The sequence below is a fragment of the Helicoverpa zea genome, chromosome 1 (genome assembly GCF_022581195.2).
Source record: "Helicoverpa zea isolate HzStark_Cry1AcR chromosome 1, ilHelZeax1.1, whole genome shotgun sequence".
Lineage (NCBI taxonomy): Eukaryota > Metazoa > Arthropoda > Insecta > Lepidoptera > Noctuidae > Helicoverpa > Helicoverpa zea.
In genome coordinates, this window is record NC_061452.1 from 14,269,301 (window position 1) to 14,296,599 (window position 27,299).

The 27,299-nt window shown below is 35.6% G+C and overlaps 1 protein-coding gene across 1 annotated transcript in view; it reads right to left on the bottom strand.

Moving 5' to 3' along the window:
* Positions 1-27,299, bottom strand: part of LOC124629603 (probable G-protein coupled receptor 158) — a 127,360-nt gene that overhangs the window by 13,833 nt on the left and 86,228 nt on the right. The window contains exons 5-8 of the mRNA XM_047163087.1: positions 24,858-24,981; positions 4,797-4,940; positions 3,476-3,676; positions 679-857 (exon numbers count right to left, since the gene is read on the bottom strand). Coding sequence (XP_047019043.1) covers positions 679-857; positions 3,476-3,676; positions 4,797-4,940; positions 24,858-24,981 — 648 coding nt within the window. The remainder of the gene's footprint in view (positions 1-678; positions 858-3,475; positions 3,677-4,796; positions 4,941-24,857; positions 24,982-27,299) is intronic.

The window sequence follows — 27,299 nt, forward strand, 5'->3', positions numbered from 1 at the left end:
GTTCACAATTACACGAATATTAGCACACGGCACACAAAATTCAATACAAGCTGATTTCAATTTAAATTTAACACATTAACAACTTCATTCGCTTTACACTGATGGAAAAACAAAATTGAATTTTGAACTCTAAATTGAAATTTCAACATAGAGGTAGGTAGGTATGCTTTGTGTGACCCTAGGCGGGTTTCAAGGATCCTATTTCAAGGACCCGTCCTAATTCCAGGCTTAATAACGGTCCGCTGGATTTTTGTGATACCTGTATAAATAATTAGCCCTCCCCAAAGTTTGACCCTCAAATAAGATTGGGCTCAACACTCATATTTGGGAATTAAGTGACATTACAGCAATAATTCTCAGCTGATTTATGTTCTGACACGAACGAAACTCTTTGCCAAATGTTTTAAGTTTTGTAATGCTTCGTGACCTTCTTTGACAATTGGAAATTGTTGGGTAACACACTTAAATAAAGATTGTTCTTCTTGAAAACTTTTCAAGTATTTATGCAGAATTTCAATGTAGAAAATGGAAGTTTAATCTTCGCAATTTCCTCAGAAATGTCTTTACGTAGGACGTAGGTATCTGAACTCAAAGGTAAAATATTAATCATTATGAACGCAAGTCATTTTAGGGCCATCATTCATAAGTTATTTAAGGGTCAAATGCTAATCCCCTTACCTCCAAGTCTTCAACATGAGAGCTCCATACGTGAGACAAAACCCAACTTCCCGCAGCCAGACTCTGGCGGTACACGTCAGGACTGTGGGCCTTCCATACATGACTAGAGTGGTGCAGTAGATGAGGAGAGCTCCCAAAACTATGACCCTGAGGAGAGCTGGACTGGCTGCTCTCACCACCTGAGAAAGAATGACGAAGATAAAGTTTTTGGAGCTGTTGGGTTTATGGGTTTATGAAAGAGTAACCGCGGAAGAGTTACTTAGTAAGAGAGGTGTTACGGGACAACCACAGCGGGAAGGGTCATTTGACGATATCCCACCAAGAAAAAATATTGACGGTAAGACATACATCCCTATTATAGCTAAGTCTACTCTGCAGGTATATTTTGTTCGGCGAGTCTTACCTACTCACCTTCCCACTTCACAAAAAACCCGAAAGTCCTCAAACCATTTTTGAGCTCCAAAAGTTGTATAAAAAATAAATATGTACAGAAAATTGTACTCGAAAAGTTTCTGCAGTAGACAGTGTAGGTACTTCAAGTTGTGTTGACAATGTGCGTATGTATGATCGATCGCTTGTTATGATGGATGGTTCAGGAAATATAGGCGCAAAAAATACGCGGAAAAAAGCACCGCTTGTCGCAATGAATGACAATTAATATCGGTTTGTTTTACTGGCCCTTTGTTTTTAGAATAAAAACACATTTACATTTTCATTTCCTCAAAGCAAGTGGTCTTTCTCCAAAAAGGTCATACATAATCTTGCGAAACTAGATAAAAAGTTCCAGAAACGCTTGCATTGTCTTCATCAAATAAAACTTCGATACCTACTAAATTCACAGCAAAAACTGCAATTCCAGTCTCAAACATGCAAGGTCAAAACTGACTACCGTTCCAACTGGTATCTACAAAGGAATTCGGTAGTAGATAGCCCAAAAATATACGACTCGGAACCATTGTTAGTACAATCATAATTTTTGTCTAGGTACGTTGTTTTCGCGATAGAATAGACCACAAAGGTTGTAAAAGTAGTTGTGAATGTTCAGAATGGGCGTGAGATTTGCAACATTTAGTGCGGTTCCCAAAACTTTAGGAGGCTAATAGCGTGGATGTTACAGTCTAAAATATTACTTGATAGTCTTTTTCCTGAAGTTAAGTGAGTTTTTGAACCGTTTTTGGCAAAAACAACGTATTCCAAGTGTCTGCTAACTCCAATTAAAAATTGTTTCTTGCATTTTCCATTATTAGCCACTGACAGTCCGAGACAGTTAGACTGGCGGCATGATTAGCGCATCGGCATTGCGTGCAGTTCATTTAATTCTTATCGCGAAGTTTTCGAAGTATTCGCGGAAATTGGGTACGAAGAGAATACGAAACTAGCATAGTTGTGTAAATCAATTTAGCAGGAGATTCGTCAAAATTCTGTTTGCAACATAATTAAGTAATATTGAGATATACCCGTTGATATAATTAGGTACCTACATAACATCTAAATCTCAAGATATTGATTAAGCAGGTTCGCAAACATTGTGAATACCTACTAATTACGTCGGTTTAGTTGATAAGTTACTGTGTTATTGCTTGAAGGCACCTTTTGAGGTTTCAATGACAGGGTGTCGAGTTATGCGTACTTACGTAGTACATGTATTTGGGCCTTAGCGTATCAAAGGACCAGTTTAACTTTATTAATACTGAACTAGTCCTTTTATCACACTAAAGTTTTACAATGAATTTTTATTGTGTAAGTGTAGCATAGAAGTATTCAACTGTATTTCAATACACAAAGAGATGACGGAACAACACATACTTCCGAAACTTGACTTTGTTCCATACTGCCAACAGGTACACAAAGTATTATAAATCCTCATTTCGAAGACACGGTAGTAAACGTAGCAATACAAAGTTGTTACAGTTTGTTGTTGAGTAAATTATTACAAACTAGTATGTAAATGTAACGGCAACAATAAATCCATGCCTGCCAGAGCTTTAAACCGAGCACTTCTCAAATGTACAGAGTCAACAATTTTCTCTAACACAGTGTTGCTAGTTATTTCGAAGTTTACAAATGTTACAAAGTATTTTCAGCGGTCGTAAGGACTGGAATTACTAGCATCTAAAGCTAGATTGTTGTGGCCTTTTCAAATAGGATATAGCCACTTTTTCATCATCTGCCCATAGATGATGCTCCTTAGGAGTTAAGTTAAGGATCCTTTGAGCCGGGGCTGCCGGGCTGGGGGCTATGGGATTGTTCGAAAGAGTCACCAGGATCCTGATACTCAAACGGATTTCCCCTCTCAAAAAATAGGGGACCATTGATAGTTATCCCCTTATTTCTTAGTTAGACGAGGGGGCGGGACAGTGGATCAATCATGGAAGCTATAAGCCGAAGCTATCCGTCAATGCCAGAATCATAATAAGTTTTTCCTTTTGACGTGATTGCTCTGAGGAACGCGTTGGGAACAATTAGTGATGGCGCACGAAAATCCCGATCGAATATTACTTTGATTCGGGGACAGTGCCAAAGAAATATTTCTATTGTTTGAAGACATTAATACAACTGATTGTGTATGATAATCTATGTATAACAAAATGTTCCAAGATATGTTTTCAGAATCGAATTATTAATATCTTAAATACCCATAAAACAATAAAAGGCTATAGTCGTCACATTGTCGTCAATTGTTGAAATCGGTGATTTTACGACTGGTTAACGTTTGGTTATCGTTATTCTTGGTGCAACCCACCCTCAAAATTACACTTAAAAAGCTCTTAAAAAATCACTCATACAAAACACTTACCCTCACATGTCCATACTTAATAGTAAAGTACACGATGAACGGCAGACACGATATGACCAGGCAGGCCAGCGCGAAGATCGTGGTCCTCACTACCCAGTTCAGAGCAGCTACACACGGAGACCCGTCTATACAGGCTTCACAACCCTCGGCGCAGGGGAGGCACTCGAAGGCCTCGGGAATGGAGTAGAGACTGCGTTGGAGCTGGTAACAAAAGAATGCATTAATCTAACTTTATCTCAGACATCAACGATGAAGCGAGGAAACCTGGACTTTAAAGTCTGAAATCACCAACCCGCATTAAACAAGTGTAGACGCTCAATCCTTTCCTGTTTGAGAGATGGTCTGTGCTCAGCAGAGGGACTATAAAAAAGGCTTGTGATGAATTTCAATTTGCCTATTTAGTTATGGTTCTCCTTCTTAAATAGATGCATGTTACGACACACAATAAGGACAATAACAGTACAACAAGTATGTAGATATTAACAGGTATTATGTTTACATTCATTTCAATGGTTAAGCTATGTAATAAATATAGAATGTTTAAATATCTAGCTTCAAATGAAATGAAAATAATAACATGATCCTTCAACGAACAAACTTGTTAACTCTTTTAAAAAGTACATTTATAACCGAGCGTTAACACATAATATTTTACCCCAAAAAGAAACAAAAGATAACCGTTTGTTTAGCTAGAATTGTGAATAAATTGGACGATTAAACAGCGGCCACGGGGATTCATTATTTTAATAAAGTGTTGAAAGTTAGTGGCTTCATAAACCTTCGTAATAATAATATACCTAATTTTTCCAGCTAAATATTTCTTGTTTAAAAATGTACTGGCAACAATTTTTGATGCTCTTTTGTGTAAATATACGTGTAAAATAAAAATTACTATAAGCTATTCGTTATTATATTATTTTGATAATTTTTATTTTATTTTTCCTACAACCTGTCTAACATATTTTATCTCTGTTTTAAGTACTTTTATGTTTCATGAGAGACTCATAACACGTCTTTCTTTATTGGGCTGTAATATTCCTAACGTTAGCAGTTGCTAGGTCTATTTAGGCCTTTTAAGTAGGTAATAGACTGAAAATTCCGTACACGCGATCTATCCCACGCATTTTACTGTGATATTTTTATCCTCTCCTCTCCTTTCTGATCTTCTCGTATTTAGGAAATGGTTTCCACTTATGTTCAATTTGTCATATTTACTTATTTATTAACGTGGTACTTTACCCAGTAGTTTCACCCGTGTATTACTTGTTTAGTAGCGGATACGTGAGTGAAATCGTTAAAGATATATAAGATAAGTACATACCAATAAATGTTTTTCATACTCCTCCTCAATATCACTTCCATTGTAGTACCGATTATCAGCTGTGGTGTTGGGGAAGTAGAACCCTCTCCGACAAACGCAGCGGTATGAGCCGCGACGGAATCCTAATCCGGGAACTGGGACACACTGAAACAAAGACAGGCATTGACACATAAGCTAGAACATTATTGTCTTACGAAATTAACATCTATTGTCATGGATATCCGCAAAGTAACGCCTGAATCAATAACTCCTTGAATAATGGTGTCCACACGGATTGCCGGTCACGGCGACTGTTCTCTCTAAGAAGATCAGCCCGTTGCTCAGGACATTATAGTGCACAGAAACAAACAGTGCACAAACATGTGCACAGACACAGATGCAGTCTCTATTCCATTACCTTATAGACCGATGGATGGCAGTCCACATCGTCTTGTAATGGATATGAGATAGTGTCTTCAATGAAATATGAGATCTTCAATTTAGTTTAGTATTAGGTACCTACTGTATTGAAATAACGTAGGTACGCCTATGAAAAATAATAAATAAAAAATTTGCTCCTACTAATTTAGCTTCAGGCAAGATTGCTCTTACTTCATCTACTGACAAAGACAAAATTATAAACCCTGGATTCTTGGAAGCCCTTTTAATTTACATTTTCCTGGAATAAGTCTGTAATACAATCTAGATTGCGTTAGTTAAAAATTTCTACATGAACAAGTTTGAGCTGAAATCACCTTTCTGTGAAATACACTTCTTAATTTAATATAACCTTGAAGTTTTAGATATTTTGTATTTATTGTCGTGTTGTGTTGCAAAATCTTTAAATGTAGTCTCTTCTAAGCATTTATTATTTAAAATAAAAACATTTTAATCCAAAAATAAAATAAACACAAGACGATCGAAATTATATTCATCGCTGAAAGACGCAAACAGTAAACAATACACCCGCTATAACTACAAAGTGACGAATCTTTACTTAGAATAAAGCTGAAGAGTTTGTTTGTTTGCATGCGCTAATCTCAGCAGCAACGGTTCAAATTTGAAAACTTATTTCAGTGTTAGATAGTCCATTTATCAAAGAAAACTTTATCCGGGTGCGCGAAGTAGTTTTCACGGGATACGGGTGAAACCAGTGAAAGCTAGAACCACATCGTTGTGGTTACGACATATGAGACAGACTTGTGCCTAGAGGGCAGAAATAGTTGTCTATATCACAATTACATTACATATTGTATGATGACTGACCGACTGTGTGCGAAAAGGTGTCCTGGTATTTATTATTTATTACTTTTTCAATTTCCCCCCATAATATAACCGAACATCTCAATTTACGACACGGCTATCAAAAAAAAGTTCTCACTATTTGCATCAGGTATTTTGTTCGGAGAAAAATAACGGACGTTTTTTAAATTTAATGGCCCCATAAACAACAGGTATAAATCTATACCTGTCAACTGTGATGGTGCTTTAAAAGCAAACACGATGGATAGGGAATTTATTTAAAAGTTAACATGTTTTTACTTAACACTGAACACTGAAATGTAAAAAGGATACTGATAAAAGTGTCTACGTAATAAAAATACTAGAATAGGTAATACAATTTCTTTTGTTTGTAATAATAATAATAAGCAAAGGATTACTGACGAATAACTACCGGAGGTATATTATGAAAGATGGGACGGTTGACATATGTCGGGCATGTCACCATCCGGGTGAGTCTATCAGACATATTATATCTGGTTGTTCTCGTTTGGCTAACGGTGAATATTTGCACAGGCATAACCAAGTGGCCAAGATCATCCACCAGCAGCTTGCTCTGCAATACAAACTTGTAGATCTTGAGGTACCGTACTATGGGTATGCGCCCGACCCAATTCTCGAAAAGGACCATATCACGTTATACTGGGATCGATCTATCATCACTGACAGGACTATTGCAGCCAATAAGCCTGATATAGTGGTGATAGATCGATTAGCGCGCCGCGCGATGATAGTCGATGTCACCGTCCCGCATGACGAGAACCTCGTGAAAGCTGAGAAAGAGAAACAAATAAAATATCTTGACTTAGCGCACGAGGTTGTCGCCATGTGGGATGTCGACACGGCTGTTATTGTGCAGATTTTCATTACGGCCAATGGTCTAATAGCCAAGAGCCTCGACCAACACCTCAAGAGGCTCTCGTTGGGCGGCTGGATCAAGGGATTGATTCAGAAGGCAGTACTCCTTGATACGGCGTGTATTGTGAGGAGGTTTCTGTCTCTGGGACCCTAACCACCGGTACCTTGGACCCTGTGCCCGATATCGGTGGCCATCTATTTTTTATATTTTAAAAAATATAAATGATATGTTGAAAGATAAATAAATGCACTAAATAAGCAAAGGATTACCTTAACTAACACTAGCTACAATTCTTATTTCGATATTTTATACCCAAAAATCCCTAATACTATCAAATAAATCACAGTGGAGACGCACTATATATGTACACCACCGACCAACATATTTTTATACAAAAACGGATAACAGCAAATAACAGCTTGTCCGTCTCGAAGGACCAATAGATGACAAAGATATAACCCTATGCCTACACGGAATGGATGAAAGGACCACTTTTTATAAAAACGGGCCCCTTGGGGTACGGCAAGAGATATTGTTTCATCCGACCAATCATGTCCTGCCTATAGAAATGGTATTTTGTAAATGGACCTTAAGGTTGTTAATCTTTTTGTTTTGCTGTTTTTTTTTCGAAATCTCAAGTTGCATCATGCCAATAAAAGATCTTATAATACTAAAACGACTGGACACATACCATATGTATATGTTTACAGAATTTATGCAATCAAAACTTTCCAGTTTGCTCTTGAAACTGAGTCAGAGAAAAAACTGCAAAATTACAGTAGGTATCGATTTAGATCCGATATCTCGATCGATCACTGAACACCAATTTAAAATGTTTCCGTCTGAAAATAGCACTAAAAATGGATGACAATTCCTAGAATCTAACACTCACAGTTCGGTATAACTACGCGATTAGGAATACGAGGAACTGACATGTATTGTGTGAATAAAACAGCAGCAGTTTATCCAAATATTTGCGCGAAGGTTGACTCTAGCGGTGTCAAACAATTGACTAGCGGTCCGACCAGGCTGCGTCCACGTGCAACAAACATACAAACAGAGTGTGTTAGCTAACCTAAACCTTTACCATGAGGCAGTATCGTCTGCGTCAGGACCGCCGTCACAAATCACCGATCCTCTCGAAATACATATAGAGAGTTGCTACCTAATTGCTACCAGCTACCGTTAGTTGCTACCAGTTGCTACCCTCGTGGTTTTGAAGATAATCAGCATCCTAAGGTGACAGCCATTAGCACTTTTCCCAGTGTGAAGAAACGGCGCAAAAGTATTGAGTTTTTTTTTCACCCAGAGTTGCTACCTAATTGCTACCCTCCAGAATTAAATTTTAGACCAAATCGATTCCGTGGATAAAAAATATAAAAAATGAGGTTTTGCGCCTAACAAAAATAGATTAGCAAGTTAGCATACATAAGTTAATATGACAGGTAGACTATCTGTGGCAAAACACTGCGTGAAAAACAGTGCATTCGTTTTGAGTGTATGATCATTAGACAGACGCCGCTCGAGGCACTCTTGGGCACTATAATTTATTCCAGGCTTCAGTTCAAACTATACTACTATTAAAAAATCTACTGTAAACGATCTTAATAACATGAAAATTTCCTCCCATTAACGGTGGACCTTATGTTCAGCGGCAGGATCGTGGTACACGCATATAGACACGCAGATACACACATGCAGCTGGTTGAAATAACACTGATACATAACGATCATTAGAGCAGGCCGTATGATAACTGTTCCGATATTCCGATAAAAAGAACACTAATACTCACATGGTACCAAGCAACAGTAACAAATCTCGGATTGTCACTATTATGTAGATTTCGGATACTGTCACTCGATATTTTAATTTAAAATGAGCACCAAAATGGAATCGATATCAGATTAAGATAATGAGATTTTGTCGATTTAAAAGAATCGAGACGATATTCGAGTCCGATTAAAAACATTGAGCTGTGATTGTTTTATTTCGGAAGTTTGTGTTTTTAAGTTTCGGGAGCATGATAATAAATGTTCAGTAACATTTACTGTTCTTTGTCTTAAAACGGTATTTGAATAAAATGACGACTACAATTTTATTGGTTGGAATTGATTGATTAGCTTTTCAAACTCCTTTTTTTTTGTTGTGATCGCGCCAAGCCCATTTATCGAAGAAAATGCGGAGTACCACGGGGAAAAATGCGAAAGCTAGTTCTTGTTTAATTCTTATTGTCATCATCATAGAATAGATATTTTAAAGCAGTCTCTATTACAAAAAATCTGTTACATCATTTAAAATCAAATATTAATTTCCCAAACACAACAGTAAAATCGTTCACTAAATATTATTTCATATCAAAGCTATTACATATTACATTCTTCACGTAGACGTATCCTCTAAAATCCGACACTCGTACGCCATCGATACTTCGGCAGATATCCAAAGCGTTAGAACGTGACTTCTGACTGTTCTGACTTAGCCTTCGATATATTCGAGTGGTTCTATAAATGGTTAGACTCCAGTCTAGCGAGCTGAAGGTATGTACTAGGTAAATATATGAAGTTCTTGTTTTTTTATAGTGAAGATTTTTGGTTTAGGAATTATCTGTTTCAGTATGTTATTGTGTAGTATTTATTATGTATAATATTACGGGCTGTTCATTACGGTTTCACCAATGTGGAGAGTACGACCTATTTTCAGCAATTGGACAAAAAATAGCCTATGTATTTTCTTATTTTGAAAGTAATAAAAGCTTACCTTATTGGTTTAACTTCAAATAAATTCAGATACCAGTCTTTGGAGCCTATTTTGCGAACTATTTAATAACTATATAATACTTCGCAACTCAACCAATGTTACTATCTTCAAAAAATCCGTACACACCTTTCAAGGTCTGGAAAAGGTTGTAATCATACATGTTTCGCTAACGATTTGACCCTCGCAAAGGGTTGAGTGGCAACATTCGGAGCTATTTATAAAACTCTCATAGGACTGGGTTACATATAGTAGCAAATCTGACAACTCTTAGTAATCCTTCAATCCTATGGGATTTTTGTGAGAACTGATTGTCGTTTGTCATATGATGGAAAATGGAAGGTGACATAAGCGTTGGTTAACCTCATGATCGGTTGCCCCGTGTGGCTGTTAGTAAACCACGAGTTATCTCGTCATTATATCTAAGTAAATCAAGATTTTCTATCTGTAAAACACGAGCAAAAGAGCCCAGCCATCTTCGTACTTACGTACGTTTTTTTTTGTGCTAAAATCAGCACATTGACTTTCAGAACGAAAAAAAAACAAAACCATTGGCAGAGTTAACGTTGCGGTTTGTAAGTTAATCATCTGATTAATATCAATCAGGTAAGGTAGTTCGAACTTTCTGGATGCGAACGAGACCACGGAAAACAGAAATACATACATATTTTTAATAGCTACACGACGCTTTTTGGCATAGCTACCTATAGTTACACGGTAAAAAATAGCAGTAGGTATATCTACTGAATAATATATTTATAACATAATAATATATTCAAGCACGTGCACAAATATTTGACAATCCATACTTTTATACAAAAGTTTACGTTAAAGCCATGTATTCACTGGGAAACAATGTTTCAGATACACAGTTTCTGAAACATCACGTAGATGTTTACAGCAACAATGTTTCGGAAACTCTGCCATCCACATCGTCCACAGAAACAAAATTATATGTTTCTGAAACAAAATTATATGTTTCTGAAACAAAATTATTTGTTTCAGAAACACGTAGATATTGTGTCTGAAACAGTGTTTATAAACAATTGTTTATCAGTGAATACATACATAGCTTAAGACATCATTTTCCTTACGTTTATTTTTTCGCACATATTTTCTTAGCAAACCGAGTATTGGCTGAATATCTGTTTTTATGTTAGAACAAGTTTTGGATATAAAATAAATGCTAGACGAAGGTCTACGGAGACACGGCATCATACTGAGCCAATGGAATAAAAGATTACGTGTTGTTGGCTTCAGGCGAAATTGGTGTTTGTTAGAAATGTCTGATTTTTCCATGTAGGTACTTACTTAATGTACTGTATTGTGTGGCTTCCATTTCTGTAAATAACAGATTTTTTAAGGTGTTTTATGAAATTGTTCTTTTGGAGTACTTCTGAAAACACCTACATATGTTAGCTTTTACTTAGATAGTTTATGCCAGCATTTTCATATTTAAAAATTTTAAGCGGAATAACTTGCCACTGTGATCTCGATATTTAAACAGTAGATAAATCGTGATCTCGAAGCAAAGATTTGCTGCTTATTATATTTAATACAAGATTAAGAGTACGACAATCCAAATCGCCAGATGACTCGTAAATATCTCGTATTATGATATCTCCCGGTATTATTTCAAAAGTCACCACATCAATCACAATTCCTTTTCAAACAAACAAACCTAAAACCACAAGCATTTATTCAGACAATTCAATGGTTTGTTCGTCAGTCATCGATTTATTGAATCTGGCAATACCGAGAGTTGGTTTAAAGTGACGCGTGTATCGACGTGTGTCGCGTCAAAGTTATATGGAAATCGATCCTTCTGTTCCAGAGTTATGGTGTGACATAAAACGTAGTCACTTTGGTGTCTTTATACGTTATTGATTTGGTATTAAAATACAGATTGTGTCAGCTTTTTATGGCATTTGTAACTCAAGTTGAGACAGTTTATTTTGTTTTTGTGACTTACTTGAGGCTTTAAATATTTACATATAGTTGATTTTGCAAAAACTGAATTAAAATTACGTTTAATTCAACGCTGTCGCTTGTTTTTTGTAAGGGTTTTGGTTCAAAACCTTGCAACAAAATCTACTATTATTATATACTATGGCAAAAATTAATAAAAAAAAACTCAAAACTCTTTTTTACTCTAGTCATTTCCAAAAAAGTCCTACGAATCAAACTTCCTTCTGCATAAACAAAAGTAGGTATGTGAGCAAACAGTTTTGCACTAAGTCGGGTAACAAAATACGAGGGACAAACAGCGGGACAGACGTCACAGTTTGACGAGACAGATCCACCAATGTTTTTCATGATCCTTCAGAAGTAGGACGAATTGTAATGGAAGAAAAAACTGAATCATTTTTGCCATAGAAATAATATAGTATATAGTTTGAGAGATGGGCAAATTTTGTATTATTTTGTAAATTAAAATACATGTAAGTACTAACCTAACCTAACCTGAGGAATTTATCAGTATTCGTCAATCCTTCTAAAAACTTACTTTATATTGTTTTTATAATAACCTGCATACTTAAATAAAGTTCCATTTAACACTAAGTTTTATAAATTATGCAATTAATATTACAAAATAATCACTTAATTATTAAATGATTACCTTATATTTATAACACAGTATTAAAAAAAACAAATACGGGGTCCACTATTTGCCATTCCTCTTTTGACTGTCAAAGTCTCACGACAAACATAACAGTACAATGGTGCCTAGTGCCACATGTGACCCTTTTCCCTTCGAGAAACCTGGTCACGTAGAAAATAAACAAAATGAACCACGCATTTCGACTCCCGATACATTATCGTAAAATAAGTAGACGCGGTTCCGAGAAGTATTTGTGCATGTATATAAAATGTGTGTGTGTGTTTGTGTGGAACTGATATACCTAGTTTTAACCGGCTACAGCTAGATATAACTGGCTTATTGCGGTTAAACTTAGTTGTATCCTCTTATCTTCGAGCTTCAACGTGGCAATAATTAGACTTTTTAGATAGCTTAAACCCTCCTCATCATTTTTCATGTGGTTAATTTTAACATTTATCACAAAATTTGGTATTTTTTAATGTTGAAGTACGATAGGAGACGAGTTGTGATCGGCACTGCTTACTTTAAATTGGTTTTGTCGCAGCCCAATGTACTGATACTCCTCTAAATAGTGTTTAATTATGAAAAAGCGATATTTTAAAACACGTGGGTATAATATCTAAACAGAAGAACGCTTTACACTAAAATACCGAAACTCTTAACATTGCCATCAATCATCAGAATAGCCCATTTAGAGCAGGTGAAAATTTTATCAAATACGCATAGTTTTTCAAAAATGTTTTGATCTAACAAAAAGGTACATTAATTAAGACTGCATTATCAGTTTTCTGAAAATCACTTCAAAAACTTTTCAAAACACCGACGAACTTTCTGCCAGCAATTAGTCCAAAACAAGGTTTAACCAATTTCTTAGCAATTGTACAAAATTCAAATTTAGAATACACTCTCACGCATGCTTGGCTAACCCTTTTGATGCTAGAAACATACTACAATCATTAAAACCCTTTGAAATACACGTAAAGTCCTTAAAACTAAGATTTCGCATAGGTGCCCGCTTTTTTTGCAAAAGAGTGTATTTCCAAAATAATTATTAAAATTGTTGAAATAGATACTAACGTGTTAACATACATTATTAAGGTCAAGCAAGTACTGTCCCAAAAGTAGCTGAACAACATAAGCGTCAAAAGTACATTAACACACGGCAACATTAAAAATATACTTTGTTAACCTAATTTTGTATTTACTGCTGTTTAGTGACTTTTGATACAATGATGTTCAGCGACATTTGGATTGATGGTGTACAGCGACTTTAGGAATACTAGTGCACAGATACTTTTGAAATACTCGTGTTTAACGACTTTTGTAAGTTTCTGGTGTACAGTCTATTTTGTTTCCTAGTTGCGACTATAACTTATGGCATTTTATTGTGAACAGGTGTTTTGTCATGTTGATTCTGTTCATCGACTTTTGGTGCTGACTGTACATCTCAATCCTGAGTCACTGACATACTTTTTTCCGTAGGTTTATATTTCGGTTAGCTGTGTAACAAATATAAGTCGTACTCATAAAATTCCGGCTAAGTAACGTTGGTGCTTCGATGCTGACAGCCTTCTATAAATGTGTGTACTAGCTATTTTCTGCGACTTTAGTTCTTGTGAATACCTCGATTTATTCTTTTTTATATTTTTGCTTTTAAGAGACGTTTTATCTTTCTTTAAAAGTATACTGCAAACTTTTAGTCGGTCGACAGTTTGTTTAGGCTCATAAATCAGTATGAAGATACACACATTAAAAAGATCAGGTATTTAGCCGGTATCAGACCGACTAAAAACTGTTTTTGTCAACTCTAAAGTACTTAATATTAGAAGTATACCTCTAGGTTATTGTTATCGTAATGATGATGATATGTCCACGTATATTCATAACGTAAGTTTACCGTAAAAATCTAAATAAAAGTTGATGACAAAAACAAGCCATATATTCGTTCCGATTATTTTTTTCTTTGTTTTTTATTACCAACTCAATGTGTTTTGGTGTAAATGTCCTCATGTGGGTGCTAGTGGCGAATATTTTTTTATGTTGGTCAACTTTTTATAGTCCCTATATTGAGGTAGAAATGAGTGCCAAGGGCTGCGCAGAAACTGTGCTGAAAATTTGTTCCAGGAGTTTATTGTTTTTGCCTTTGTACTTTGTGAGTATACCAGAAAATTGTGCATTATTCTTTTTATACCAAGATGGTCTTAATATCTTTTAAGTAGGTAAAGTTATTTTTCGAGAAAATAAATTTAATATCGCATTCTCCTGATTTTTAGTGAAGAATGTATAAAATGTGGTGAAGAAAAAAACAGAATATAATATAATTTTCAAGTACGTAGCGAGACTTTTAAATTCCACTCAGAAAGAGTTACCCTAAATTAAGCAGCTAATTTATTTTGGTCATAAATTACTTCTGTAATGTTATAGCCCACTAAAATAAACACTAATAGTACATTTAGTATCAATTATATCCCATTAGTAGTATTAGTATCTTGGTCAATTACCTGAGCTTCCTTACAAAGTCGTAAAGACGTATTTATTGCTTAGAAAATAAAAGTAAAAATACTTTTTCTATTTTAGTTTTCTTTATCCTTGATATTTGCTGTCCTTTTATAAATAAGATAGTCTGGAACTATTGGCTTTGAGCTAATTAGTGACAAAGCTAATTTTCTCATCTTCAAACGCTTGGATGAATACAGTTTAACATAGATTAATAATAAATATTTACTTTTGTAAGTCTTGAGTAATGATCGTAATATTCTTAGTAGTAATTAATTTCATTGAATGAACTGTATTTTGATATTAAGACTTATTAATTAATCTAAAGTATAGACAATTAATGAATATAGGTACCTAATATTTGATCGTCATAATTATATATACTTAATATTATAAAGCTGTAGAATTTGTTTGTTTGAACGCGCTTGCATCAGGAACCACTGATGCGTTTGGATATTTTTTTAGGGCTATATATATGTATTTTTATCCGGGTGTGTGAAATGATTCGCGAACGTTCGAAGGAACGCGGGTAAAACCATTGGTGGAAGCTGGTAACTCGTATTTCACAAAGAATTGTGGGAAATGTTTAAAAGCACGTGACATTAGTAAAAGAAATACTTAAATAAATCATGTGTAGAATAATGGAGCTTCATATTTAGCCTTGTTTACCTATTATCAACAATTTGAATATCCACAGATTAATAACTACATCATGATAACATATTTACATTAATTAATTTAATTTTCCATTTGTTTAACAAATAAGACCTTTAAAGGTCAAGATAAGAAAGGGCACCGTAATTAATTGAGCCGACATTTTCATTTTGATGCAAACTAATTCGTCAAACAGAGGACGTGTTTACGAAAATTAAACATTTAATTATATTAACCTGATGGCTAGTTTCACCGGTTTATCGTAAAACCAGGTAGCAGGAAATGTGACAGGTAAACTTAGTTCGTAGGTACGGTAGGTACCTTTAGTTTCACAGATCTCGGATAGCAATATCTGGCATACATTTAAGCAGCTTTATCCGGCAGATGGCATTAACTATCAGATAATTAACTGACACTTTATAGGTAATTAGTGAAACTGAAAAAAAACCTTCGTTGTTCCCAATATGCGCTGCTCTAAAATACAACACAAAAATTAAAACATTACCAAATGATTTTTAAATTGAAAATTTGACTCTGTAAATAGAGTAAAGAGCTACAAACGAATCAGTTCCCAATTCCATCATACAAAGCAGGAACAAAATATTTAATGAATGTTTGAACTGTAATTGATCGACATTCATTTGTGAAAAGCCGATTAAAAATATTAAATCCTCTTTTCATTCGCTGAAATGTTTTCGGGTTTCAGACACAATTAAGCGGATTTGTAGTATGTTAAAAGGATAATGCATCACGATTTTGTGGAACTCTATTCCAGTTGATTTATTGGTTTTCAGTTTGTTCAGCATTGATAGGTCTTTGTTTTATTTGGAGGGTTAACTATTTTAGTTTGGAAAGAGCTAGTGCCTAAGTAAAAACCAAGTTGGTCGGTACTGGCGGTCATCTTAACATCTTTGGCAGTTGTTACGGGTACTCAGAAACCAGAGTCAGGCAAGCAGTCCTGCCTAGGGTATCAGGTTGCCCGGAGAACTGGGTTGAGGAGAACAGATAGGCAGTCGCACCATGCAAAGCACTAGAACTCAACTGCGTCTGGTTAGACTGGAACCCGACCAACATAGTTCTGAAAAGGCTAGCACATGGTTAGCTCTTTTAATTTGAATCTACCGTCGGCTACTTTTCACATGGGTCTTTTGTTTTTGTCATACCACCACCTTTTTTTGAGCCCCAAGCTTCTCACCACCATAGATCATCACTTGTTTTTTTCCTCAAAACAGTGAGTGAAAATCATAGGATACCATGTGGCGTTGTTCACGTCATCCCTTACACATTTCAGTAAGGGGTACTTAATCCCACTAGACCTTTTTTCCCATCGATTTTCGTTACTCTTCCTGGTCCTTTGATATGTTTGTGGACATTGTTGGTGTTCAGTGTTCACTTTGATACGTTATGTTTTTGTCGTTTATCTTTACTTATCTTATCTTTACTAATGTTTTAAAAACTGAAGAGTAATTTGTTTGTTTGCTTCAACGTTATTATCTCAAAATCTTCGGGTTCGATTTAAAAATAATCTTTCAATATTATTGAGCTAGGCTATAAGCTAACTTTTATCCGCGTAAATTCTACCTTTTTTTTTAGTAGTAAGTATAGATTTAATAAAACTAAACTAGGTAATGATGATAAGTACTGCAAACCTCTCCTACCTCTTTATGCTGTGCCCTACCGGGTCCATATTGTTTATAATATATTGTTTAAACTTTATAAAAATACCACCTGTATTACATATGGAACGCAAATAAAGATTTGAATTTGAATTCTACGGTACAATAGTGAAACCGCTGGAAACAGCTAGTTTAAAAAAAAATGAGTTTTTTTTGCTAACCTACGAGTTGGACTAAATCCCATTTTGTCAACACCCCTATTTAAACGAAACACTGTCACCACATTGTCCCATCAACTGTCTCTTACTTTCAAACAATATTCGGTATCGAATACGATCTATCGTATCGATACGATACGATAGATCGGTTGAGCGTTACACGCGAAGGCGATTCAGATACAATAGCTGTTAATCCGATTGTGTGGCCTCGAGTGTACCTGCTCAAGTTAGCGCATCGAGAGATCGAACCTGCTTGCAGTCAGTGCTCCACTTAGATTGAATAGGTATTACTTTCTTAGCATACATGAATTTATAAGTTATCAAAATATTTTCTGTAGAATGGAAAATTGTGGATTATGATATGTTGTGGCTTGAATTTCAGTAAAATATTATATAGCAAGAACATATATGGAAGATTATAAAACCGACTATAATTTGTTATAAATAAACACGTTCATGATGATGATAAATAAAGGATACAATACGATTTTTTTACTTTTAGGAACCCATTTTCTTACTGGCTTTAATTTTAAATAATTTATCATGACTTTATAAAATCAAAGGTAGTGTAACTAAATCTAAATGAACAAGAAAAACAATGTAACACAATAATTAAATCAAGTTGTTGACAAAGAAACAAGTTCCCTAACAGCTATATCTCACGATACTGCGACAGAAACTCCAAGACATTTCAAAACTAAAATATATGCACAAACTAAAAACAAGTTAGTTTTAGGAATAAAACTCATCACTTTTAGTATCAGGTGCACTTTCTAGTAACTTAAGTATTAAAAATTCAAAAAGTTTCGACCTCTCTGGATGATTTCCAATGTACCGTGAATACACGGAACTTTCGAAATGTATTCAAGGTGCAAAACATGAAATGTAAAAATGGCCTGTCGCACAAATTGGGGCGAGTTTGAAAAGTCCGATAAAATACAAGTTCCTTCCTCTGCACCTTTTCGAATTTAGTTTGGTTCGGTTTGAGCTACGTTACACTTATGTAAGTTTCTTGTAAGTAATTTATGGCCTTATCGCCTTCAGTTGCATGTAAACCTTGAAGACTACATTTTAAAAAGCAAACTGGTTCTTTTTTCACAAACTTGTTTACCTACCTCTTCTACGAATTAAAAAAAAACTGCCAGCACCAATTAATATACAAGTCCTTATCTATACATATAATAAATCTGTAGAAAAGTAATTTTTGTACATTGAAGAAATTGTCAAAAAAAATAGCCAGCATGTTAAAGGATAACTAACAGAACCCATTTCCATCATTTTTGTCATTTTTGTCTGTTTGTCTGTTTATCTGTTTGTTTGTTCGCGATTCACGTAAAATCTACGAATTAAATGCACACAATGCTTATATACAAAAACTCTACGTAACTTGGGGTATTACTTAGTTTTTGTTTCATCGAAATCGATTCACTCTATCAAAAGATATGATTAATTTTGTGAATTCAAGATGTAAAATATTACGACACGCAATCTATTTGTCAAAACTGCACATTTGAATGTTGTACTTATATTAGTTGATCGGCCTATATTAATCTTTACACAGAAAATCACACCTTTATATGTAACTTCGGAAGAAAAAAAAATATGAAAATTTTGTTTAGCCAAGGTTAAAGTAGCTCCATCTGTGGTAAATAAAATACATCATCAATTTGTCAAAGGAGCGAGGTGGTAAATGACAATATTACCATACATTCTTTATAGAGGATTATTATTTCAACAGATGGAGTTGTGTATTTTCCGTAATTCACCATATTTTAACACGAAGTGTAATTTTTCGATAGACATTTCAATAGTGTTTGTCAGTTTGCCGTGCCACATCAAAATCCAACTATAATTATTACCTTGATGAAAGGAAAATTAATAGTTCTCGGCCAAATTTAAAACGGTGCCATCTAAATTATTTTTTGAACATTATGTCAAAAATGATGACTTTAGTGGAACAATTACTTATCATTTAAAGTTACAGATGGAGTTCATATCAGGATTTTTTCATAAAAATAGTTTAGCTTATCTTCCACTAATGTGGCCTTAAAACAAATTACTTTGAGTGAGTAGTATTAAGTAGACCTTAATTATTTTTTCTGATGCAAAATATGTAAACTTAATCCTAGAAGAAATGAGGATCTATCTCTCGCAAGCGAGCGCTGCTAAGCGTGAGGTAGGTAATGTAGGATTCTGTAGCTTTAAAAACAAGCCCAGATACAAAGTGCAGATAAGAAATGGGAGCTTTCTCTATTTAATACCATACACACGTAAAATGCTTTATGCGTCTGAAAACGTACAAATTACGCGCCGCATACCAGAGTCATGCTTACTTTCAACTTCTGATCGCAAATACACTGTTCACGATTACGAACAGTCTCAGTAAGACCCGAGCCAAGTCTAAAAAAACACCTTTTATATAAAACTACGTTTGATGTCATTTAATCACAAAGACAGAATTGTTCTCTGTTGCAAATCCTATCCACCTATATCCTATCCTAATCCAGAATGCATTGCAGGTGTGCATTGCACAAAAACCAATGGTATCCTATTCGAGAAGTCAAAAGAGTTGACCTGCCAATGTCAGCTTCTGCGCTAAGCAAGTGTTCTTAATAGTACCATCAGAATTACATTCATCGTTGAATGAGGTGAATAAATTTTCAGAAACCACAATAACAGTAGGAGCCAAAGCGTATTATCGCTTCATAGAGCTCTGATTGGCCCCAGGTGACCAAGTCAGGTCTGATTTGTTCGTTCATCAGTTCTTTGAAAGTGTTTCGGTGGATACTTAGGTACTGTCGTCCTGTTTACGTGTGTCACAAAATATGGTATATAAACGTCCTCCGCAAGAGCGAAATTTTCCCGGTGTGCGGTAGTGACGCACAGTATACAACACTTATGTTTCTTTTGATTTGCTGGCTCCACCAAGAAATGACAAATTGCGAGCGTACATTTTGAAAATCTTGGCAAAACTGCAAGTTTCAAGTGAGTATTTAACACATGAAGTGGACTCTCACAGATACGTACATTTTGCCTATTCGTGAACTAATGCAAACATTTCGGTGGAGTCGCGGCTTAGGCCGCCACATTAGGCGTGCGCGATCCTCGGGCGTGTGAGTAGCGCGGGCGCCGCGCGTGCGTCGCGAGCGTGTTGCGTGAGCGTCGCGTTTTGCTGCCCTGAGGCATTTGCAGCGCGCTCGTGGCGCGCACGCGCCGCTCTCCTTGACGTTTAACTGCTAAGGCGTTTAGCGGGCGGCACGGCGGGGATAGCGGGCGAAGGGGTAAGAACGCAACTCGAGCGCCGCGTGCTCGCCGCGAGCGCGTCGCTTGCACTCTTCACACATGCCGCAGAGCAGCAAAACGCGACGTTCACGCAGCGCGCTCGCGACGCCCGCGCTACTCACACGCCCGAGGATCGCGCACGCCTAATGTGGGGTCAGCCTTACCATAGTGAGTAAGTGAAACTATCCTACCCTATGCGCCTGCTGATGATGATGACTCATTTTATCATCCATCCAGCTATTCCCCAACTATGTTGGTGTTGGCTTCCAGTCACCGAATCTGTTTGAGTACCAATATTTTGCTTGCGACTACCTATCTTCAATCCAGTCAACTACACAAGACGATATCCATGGTAAGACTGACAGACTTTCTGGCTTCTGATTAGTCGCAGCAGCTGCAGAAAATGTACAAATGACAGCTTTGTCAGACTCAAAGCATATAGACATAGATTATAGCTGTTTCCTGTGAAAATTACTTACGCACCATACGTAATAATTTTCCAAATTGGTTGACTAGATCCAGAGATATTCACAACGTCACAAAATTTACACACCACAACACAACCTTGATCTATGCGACTGCTAAGTGCTAATCCTAATTATACTGTCACGTGAAAGAATGCACCTACGGGATAAGTAGTATTTTGACTATTCTATATTGCCCACGCAGACGAAGTTGCGGGCAACAGCTAGTTTCAAATAAACGCAACGTATAAAAGGACCAAAATTTTCAAATCTAGAACACAACGACCAGTCTTCATACCACAATCAAAACACTAGCGCTGTAAGCAAACAAACTAGAGACATCCATTTGAGGAGCAGCACAGTATCTTCAATCCTATTTATGGCATGTTTGGTTTGCAGCCCTAGTAACCACTTCGGGACGTGAAGTATGCATAGACGCATACAATGCTCCCTGTTTGAACAGCAAACGTTCAGACGGACACTATTGATGTGTTCCGAGAATTTTGTTTGAGCTGCAGTCTTGGAAGACTCTATAAATCTTTGAGTATTGGCCACTCTGGTATTCTCAAAGAAAGTAACGCTTCACTGGGCTGTACTGAACAGAATAATAAAATTCTGCAATGTCATTGATATTTTGTAACTTAACTTTAGTTTTGCTCAAAGCTAATACACTGATATTTGTATTGAGAGAGCCTTTTCCTTTGGCTATAGTTTTATTGATAAAATACGAGGAATTTGTCATGTAAGTTTTCGTCGTCATCGATATTTTCTTATTTAACTTCCAAGTATTGCTCAAAGCGAAGGATGTATTGAAAATATAGCTATTCCCTTTTCCTTTTGTTTTATTGCTTAAGTACCAAGAAAATATCATATAAGTTTCGTTATCATTTACCTCGCAAGAAATTGACTAAAGCACAGTTTGTTCCTTTTATCCAAATATTGAAGTACGACGCTTCTCTCACGTTTCGGTATCAGACATAAAAAGGCCGTAAAGTAGCAACCCTTACCTTCGATTTATCACTACAACATTTACTACTGGTCCTAAACAAGCAGATTTTCACCCAACCTTTGCCTACTAAAATAAAAAATGATTCAATCCCGACCTCTATGGTCTGACTACTAACAAAACAGCCTCAACGGTCGAGGTAAATAAATATTTAACTTATCTTTTGGAAACACAGAATTTCTGCTGATATTTTGACCGAGAAACTGTTTTATGAGAGACTAGTTCATTGCTCTATTGTAAAATACAAATTCATGAACTATTTTATTTAATGGCCCTTGTTTGAATACTCGAGCTAACAAAGAGATTTGCTCGCACAATCAGGATTAGGTTTTATCTAATAAATCTATGCTAAGGTAGCTTCTGTCTGCAACTATGTATTTTGACTTTAGAATTGGGATAATGTTAATCCTTGGATATTAACCATGTCTTACGCCAATTTCATTTAAATCTCTACAGACATTTTATATGATAGATTGATAAACTTTTCACTTACAGTAGAAGTAGGTTCCACTAGACGTCTTACACAGTAGTGATTTATTATGATTACAATTTCAATTTCTAAAATAAGCTAGGAATATGTAACATGCGTATCCATAACATGAATAATAAATCCGAAAACCCGCCCGGGGGCGAGAAGGTACCGCTTTCTGTCATATTAGGAATAAATTACCGGAGTAACACGGGTTCATCAGTGCCCTGAATTTGTCATAAAGATTGGCGTGTACCTGATAAAGTATCGTACTTTAAGTGTTTTAGTTTTGCAAGTCTTGAGGAACATAATGGTGCTCCCACATTGCCGTTATAAAATGTTTGTAAACATTTTATAACACCAAAACATTTACTAACAAATGTTAACAATTGTTGCACTTTGTTAGAAACTGTTACATGTTATAAGTGCTCCTACATTGATGGAAAATGTTTAAACATTTTATAACATCTAGTATTGGCTCGCAGTTTGGTTTCGCCTTCTGAGGGCCGAGGACGTCTACACGGAAATGGAAGAAGATTTGCTCATTGGAATAGCTTTTATTTTTTGTTTAAAAAAGAAGAAAAAGCGCTCTTATTGGATGCGTTAAACGCTAAAAGCTAGAGGAAAATATAGTGCCACAGACTATCTCAAGGATTTGGGTATTGACGGTTGCTTAAAAGATTTTATAAGAATGAACAGTTCCGAATTTGAATATCTACAAAATTTGATTGGGGCAAAAATAGGCAAACGAGACACTACATTTAGAAAATCTTTAAGTGTGACGGAAAGACTTGCGGTAACGTTAAGATTTTTGGCAACTCTAACCCCCACCGCACCGCACCGCCTATCTCGCCATCACCCTTATAAAATGTTTACTAACATTACTAAACATTTTCTAACATGAAAATTTATTTGTGATTAAATGTTTGCTAACAAATGTTTACTAACGTTATTAAACATTTTCTAACGGCAATGTGGGAGCACCATATGGTAACTGTTTGTGTAGCTATTAATGGCCGAGAAAATTTTGCATAATATATTTTTTCGTTAAGGAGATACCCAAGCGTGTTGACGACAGCAGTAAATAAAATTGTGATTCTTATTACCTACGATCTTAAGCATATTTTGGTTATATTCTACTCATGAGACTATCATAATTTTCAACCCCCTCTCATGCCCCACCATACCCCACCCATATGCTCATATAGGGTTGGGGATTCATCCGTCGAAGTTCAAACAACAGCCAAGCTGTGAAGTTTGCAGTTTCGAAACATAGGATTAACAACATTGTTACAAGTAAGGCTACAGTTATTTAGAAGTACTTCTCAATCAACACTGTTAGTGGACGTTATTCTATCGGAACCTATAGAAACAAGTTTGTAAGACCCGAAATGATTAGAAGTTTTGGTCGGTATACAAACCACGGGTAACTTTGCTTTTGTGCTGTGTTCTGGACCCTCAACTTGTAGGAGTTCATCGGAATCGTTAGGTCTTGGAAAGAACCCTTTATAGAGACTAGGGCAGTAAAGTTAATAGCTACATCATTATTTTTGTTAACTAGCTTCCGTCAGCAGATTCACTCATAGCACCAAGAACTATTTCATGGACAAAGCAATAGCCTACAGCCTTTCTCCATAAATGGGGTATTAATGACTACCCAAGTACACGCCATTAGATTTTATAGGTACATTCATAGAGTTCATGACCCTTGTATCTGCAAAATTAGAGCATACTAAGCCTTTGTCGAGTGACCTCAAAATTAATAAATAATCTGGGCCTTAAAATTCGAAACATAATGCTAGCCCGTTATATCTTTAATTCTTGAGCCTTTGTAGATCATCAAAAGAGCGCTCCTAAAGGCATTCATTGAATTTTGAAAATTCATTGTTTCTATTCTTTAACAGTTTAAGATGAAGATTAGATTTAATTCGTACAATATCAACAGTTGTTCAAAGACTTTGGTAAATATTAAACGTTTAAATAAGCTAGTCTTGTGAAGGCATTTAAGTTTTGGTCGTATTTAAGTAAGATTTGAATTTTATTAAGGCATTTGAGGTACTTGCACCGTTGCTTATTTAATTAAATCGTGACTTAACTGTTTTTAATTTGCTTTGATCTTTTCTTATATTAATGAATGGTTTCGGCTCTGAATATCTAAGAGAAACACTTGAATCTGCCCTCATCATATACAGTTTTGTACAAATAGACTGAAAGGCTTTGTATGAAGTCAAACTGTGAAGTCCTACATAAAAGTAGTAAAATGTTTAATTAGTCAATATATCGATTGATCATTTTTCACATATTTTTTAAATATATTCCGACTTCTTTTTAGTAATAACACCTTAATTACTTTTAGCCAATTCATTTTAGTAGAACTTACCTCTGTGGTTTTCTTCTTGCATTTATCAGTGCCAGCGAAGATGTTCAGCTGCGTGGAGCCTGACCTCATGGGACATTGATCAATATCCACTCTTCGAAGGTCGATGTCGATACCACTGGTACCTCTGGTGGAGAAAAAAAGAGAATTAGAATGTATAAATAATATACAAGTATACGATATTTTTTTTTTAAACTTTCATGATTCTATTCTTAAATTACAAAGAGGAAAAACAATGTGTGTATGTTTGTAATGTACTCAAAAACAACTGAACCGATTTAAAGAATACTTTCACTGTTGGAGAGTTACATTCTTTTCGAGTAATATAGGCTATATTTAATGCTAGAGTAGTTCCCACAGGACGTGGGTAAACCTAAAAGTTTGCTTCTCTTTCACTCAAAAATGACTTAGCAATAATGTATATTATACCGACATAAAAAAAAAAACATAATAGTAGCTTTGAGCGGCAGCTTTTTATCCGTTTTCAGTAATTAGATCCCTCGGGAATGGTTGATACTGAAGCTGGTTTTAAATATGTCAGATATGACCGTAGTTGCAGAGGCTTACTTTAGACATATAGTCATGACCTATATTTTCTTAGAAGGTAGCGTCATTCATCAAACACTATTTTTGAAGCAAATCAGCAAACTTTGAACAACTTCTTTTTATCTCAAACATATTAATTCCTAAGATAATATTAAAAACATAGTCAATAAAACACCTTTTACAACAACTGTAACTACAACATTCAAACAAAACTGGCTTCATCAGAGACTCATCAGACACTAAAACCAGGCTATCAAGGACCATAACTTCTGCAGCACGACATTAAAACCGCTGCGATTTTGTTCACCGAAATTAAATTAAGAGAAACCTGCACACAGTAGACTAAACAGTTGACCGACATTTGACCCGATGGTAGGCATTTTTTCTTTTCTAAGATAATCTTGATTCCAAGCAAAGCTTTCAATCGATCTGATACCAGCTAGGTACCTGATCTTTGTAATGTGTGTATTTACATTCATCTCCATAGTGACTTAATGAGCCGAAACAATCGGCCGACTAAAAGTTTTTAGTGTGCCGGTACTCAAAATTTTATCAAAAACTTTCCGGGTTTAATTGTGCAAAACCGAAGTTGGCTAGATTTCAAATGATATTCGGGCGGAGTCGCGGATCAAGGGAAACGTGTTTAGAATCATAATGTACTGAAGATTTATGATATGAGATTTGGCGTGTGAGTGAGTTCGTAGCTATCTATCTTTACTTCCTTGTGAAATGGGAAAGTTTGTCTGTATGTGTTGAGTTTTACGGTATAATGGTGATTTTAGCTAACCTTTTTCAGAAGATTCTGTAAATACTAGAGATGCTGGGATTGACATATACTTAGGTACTGGGCAAAAAATCCTAAATTGTAAAAAAAATAAAAATAAAAATCTTCAAGACGTAGAATACTTTTTCGGCTTATAAAACTAGTTTTCATTACATGATCTAGTGAAAACAGATAGCATAGAAAGCCTGTTTTAGATTGAAAACCTCTGAAAATATAAATTGTTTTGTATACTTAATTTCCTTAGGTTTTGAGATACCTTTTAAAAGGGCAAAAATGGCGTGTGATGTGAGTAAAACCGGGCCACACAACTAGTTACCAATAAACCATCTAGCTAGTCAGTAAAATTGCGCATATAATATAATTTATATTCTACGACCAGCTGTTCCCGTAACTTATTACCCATGAAATTTATACCCTCGTACCTGTGACCCAAAGGCTCTATACGCCAACATTTTTTTCTTGCCAAATAATAAAATGAACCTCATGTATGCTTCGGAAATTATTCTGTAGAGCAAATCAAACAGTAAATTTGTATTTCTATTTAGATTGAGATGTTAACCGATGTTATTTGCAATTTCTTGGTCCTTTGGTACGTAGGTAGAAATAAATGACTACCTAAATGCCTTTGGTAAGTACGTACCTATTTCAAAATAGCTGTCAATAAGGTTTGGTACAATTGTATTTTTATAAAAATTGAGTTTCAAGATTTCTTTAATAAAAGTAACATTTTAAAATTAACAAAGCCTATTTTTGAATATTGTAATCTCTCGTCCATTTATGAACGTGAGATGTGAAATTGATTTAAACTGCTAAACGTTGCAATGCATTAAACATAAGCAAATATTCTGCACCAGGTAAAACCACAGCAAAACCTACACAATGATACATAAATATTCATTCCCTCGTAGAATTTACATTGAACATGTGCCATCTAATCCAATTACACGTCCAATTAAACGCACTTGCACCATACAGTCCATATACCCTAAATGCTTAGAGCATTTAACCATCTGGAGACGACAACGCCGTACCTTCTTTCATGCCAAAGATACGAGAGTACCGCTCATACTCTTATGAAAATGTATGGTGTATCAAGTGTCAACTAGTGTTAATCA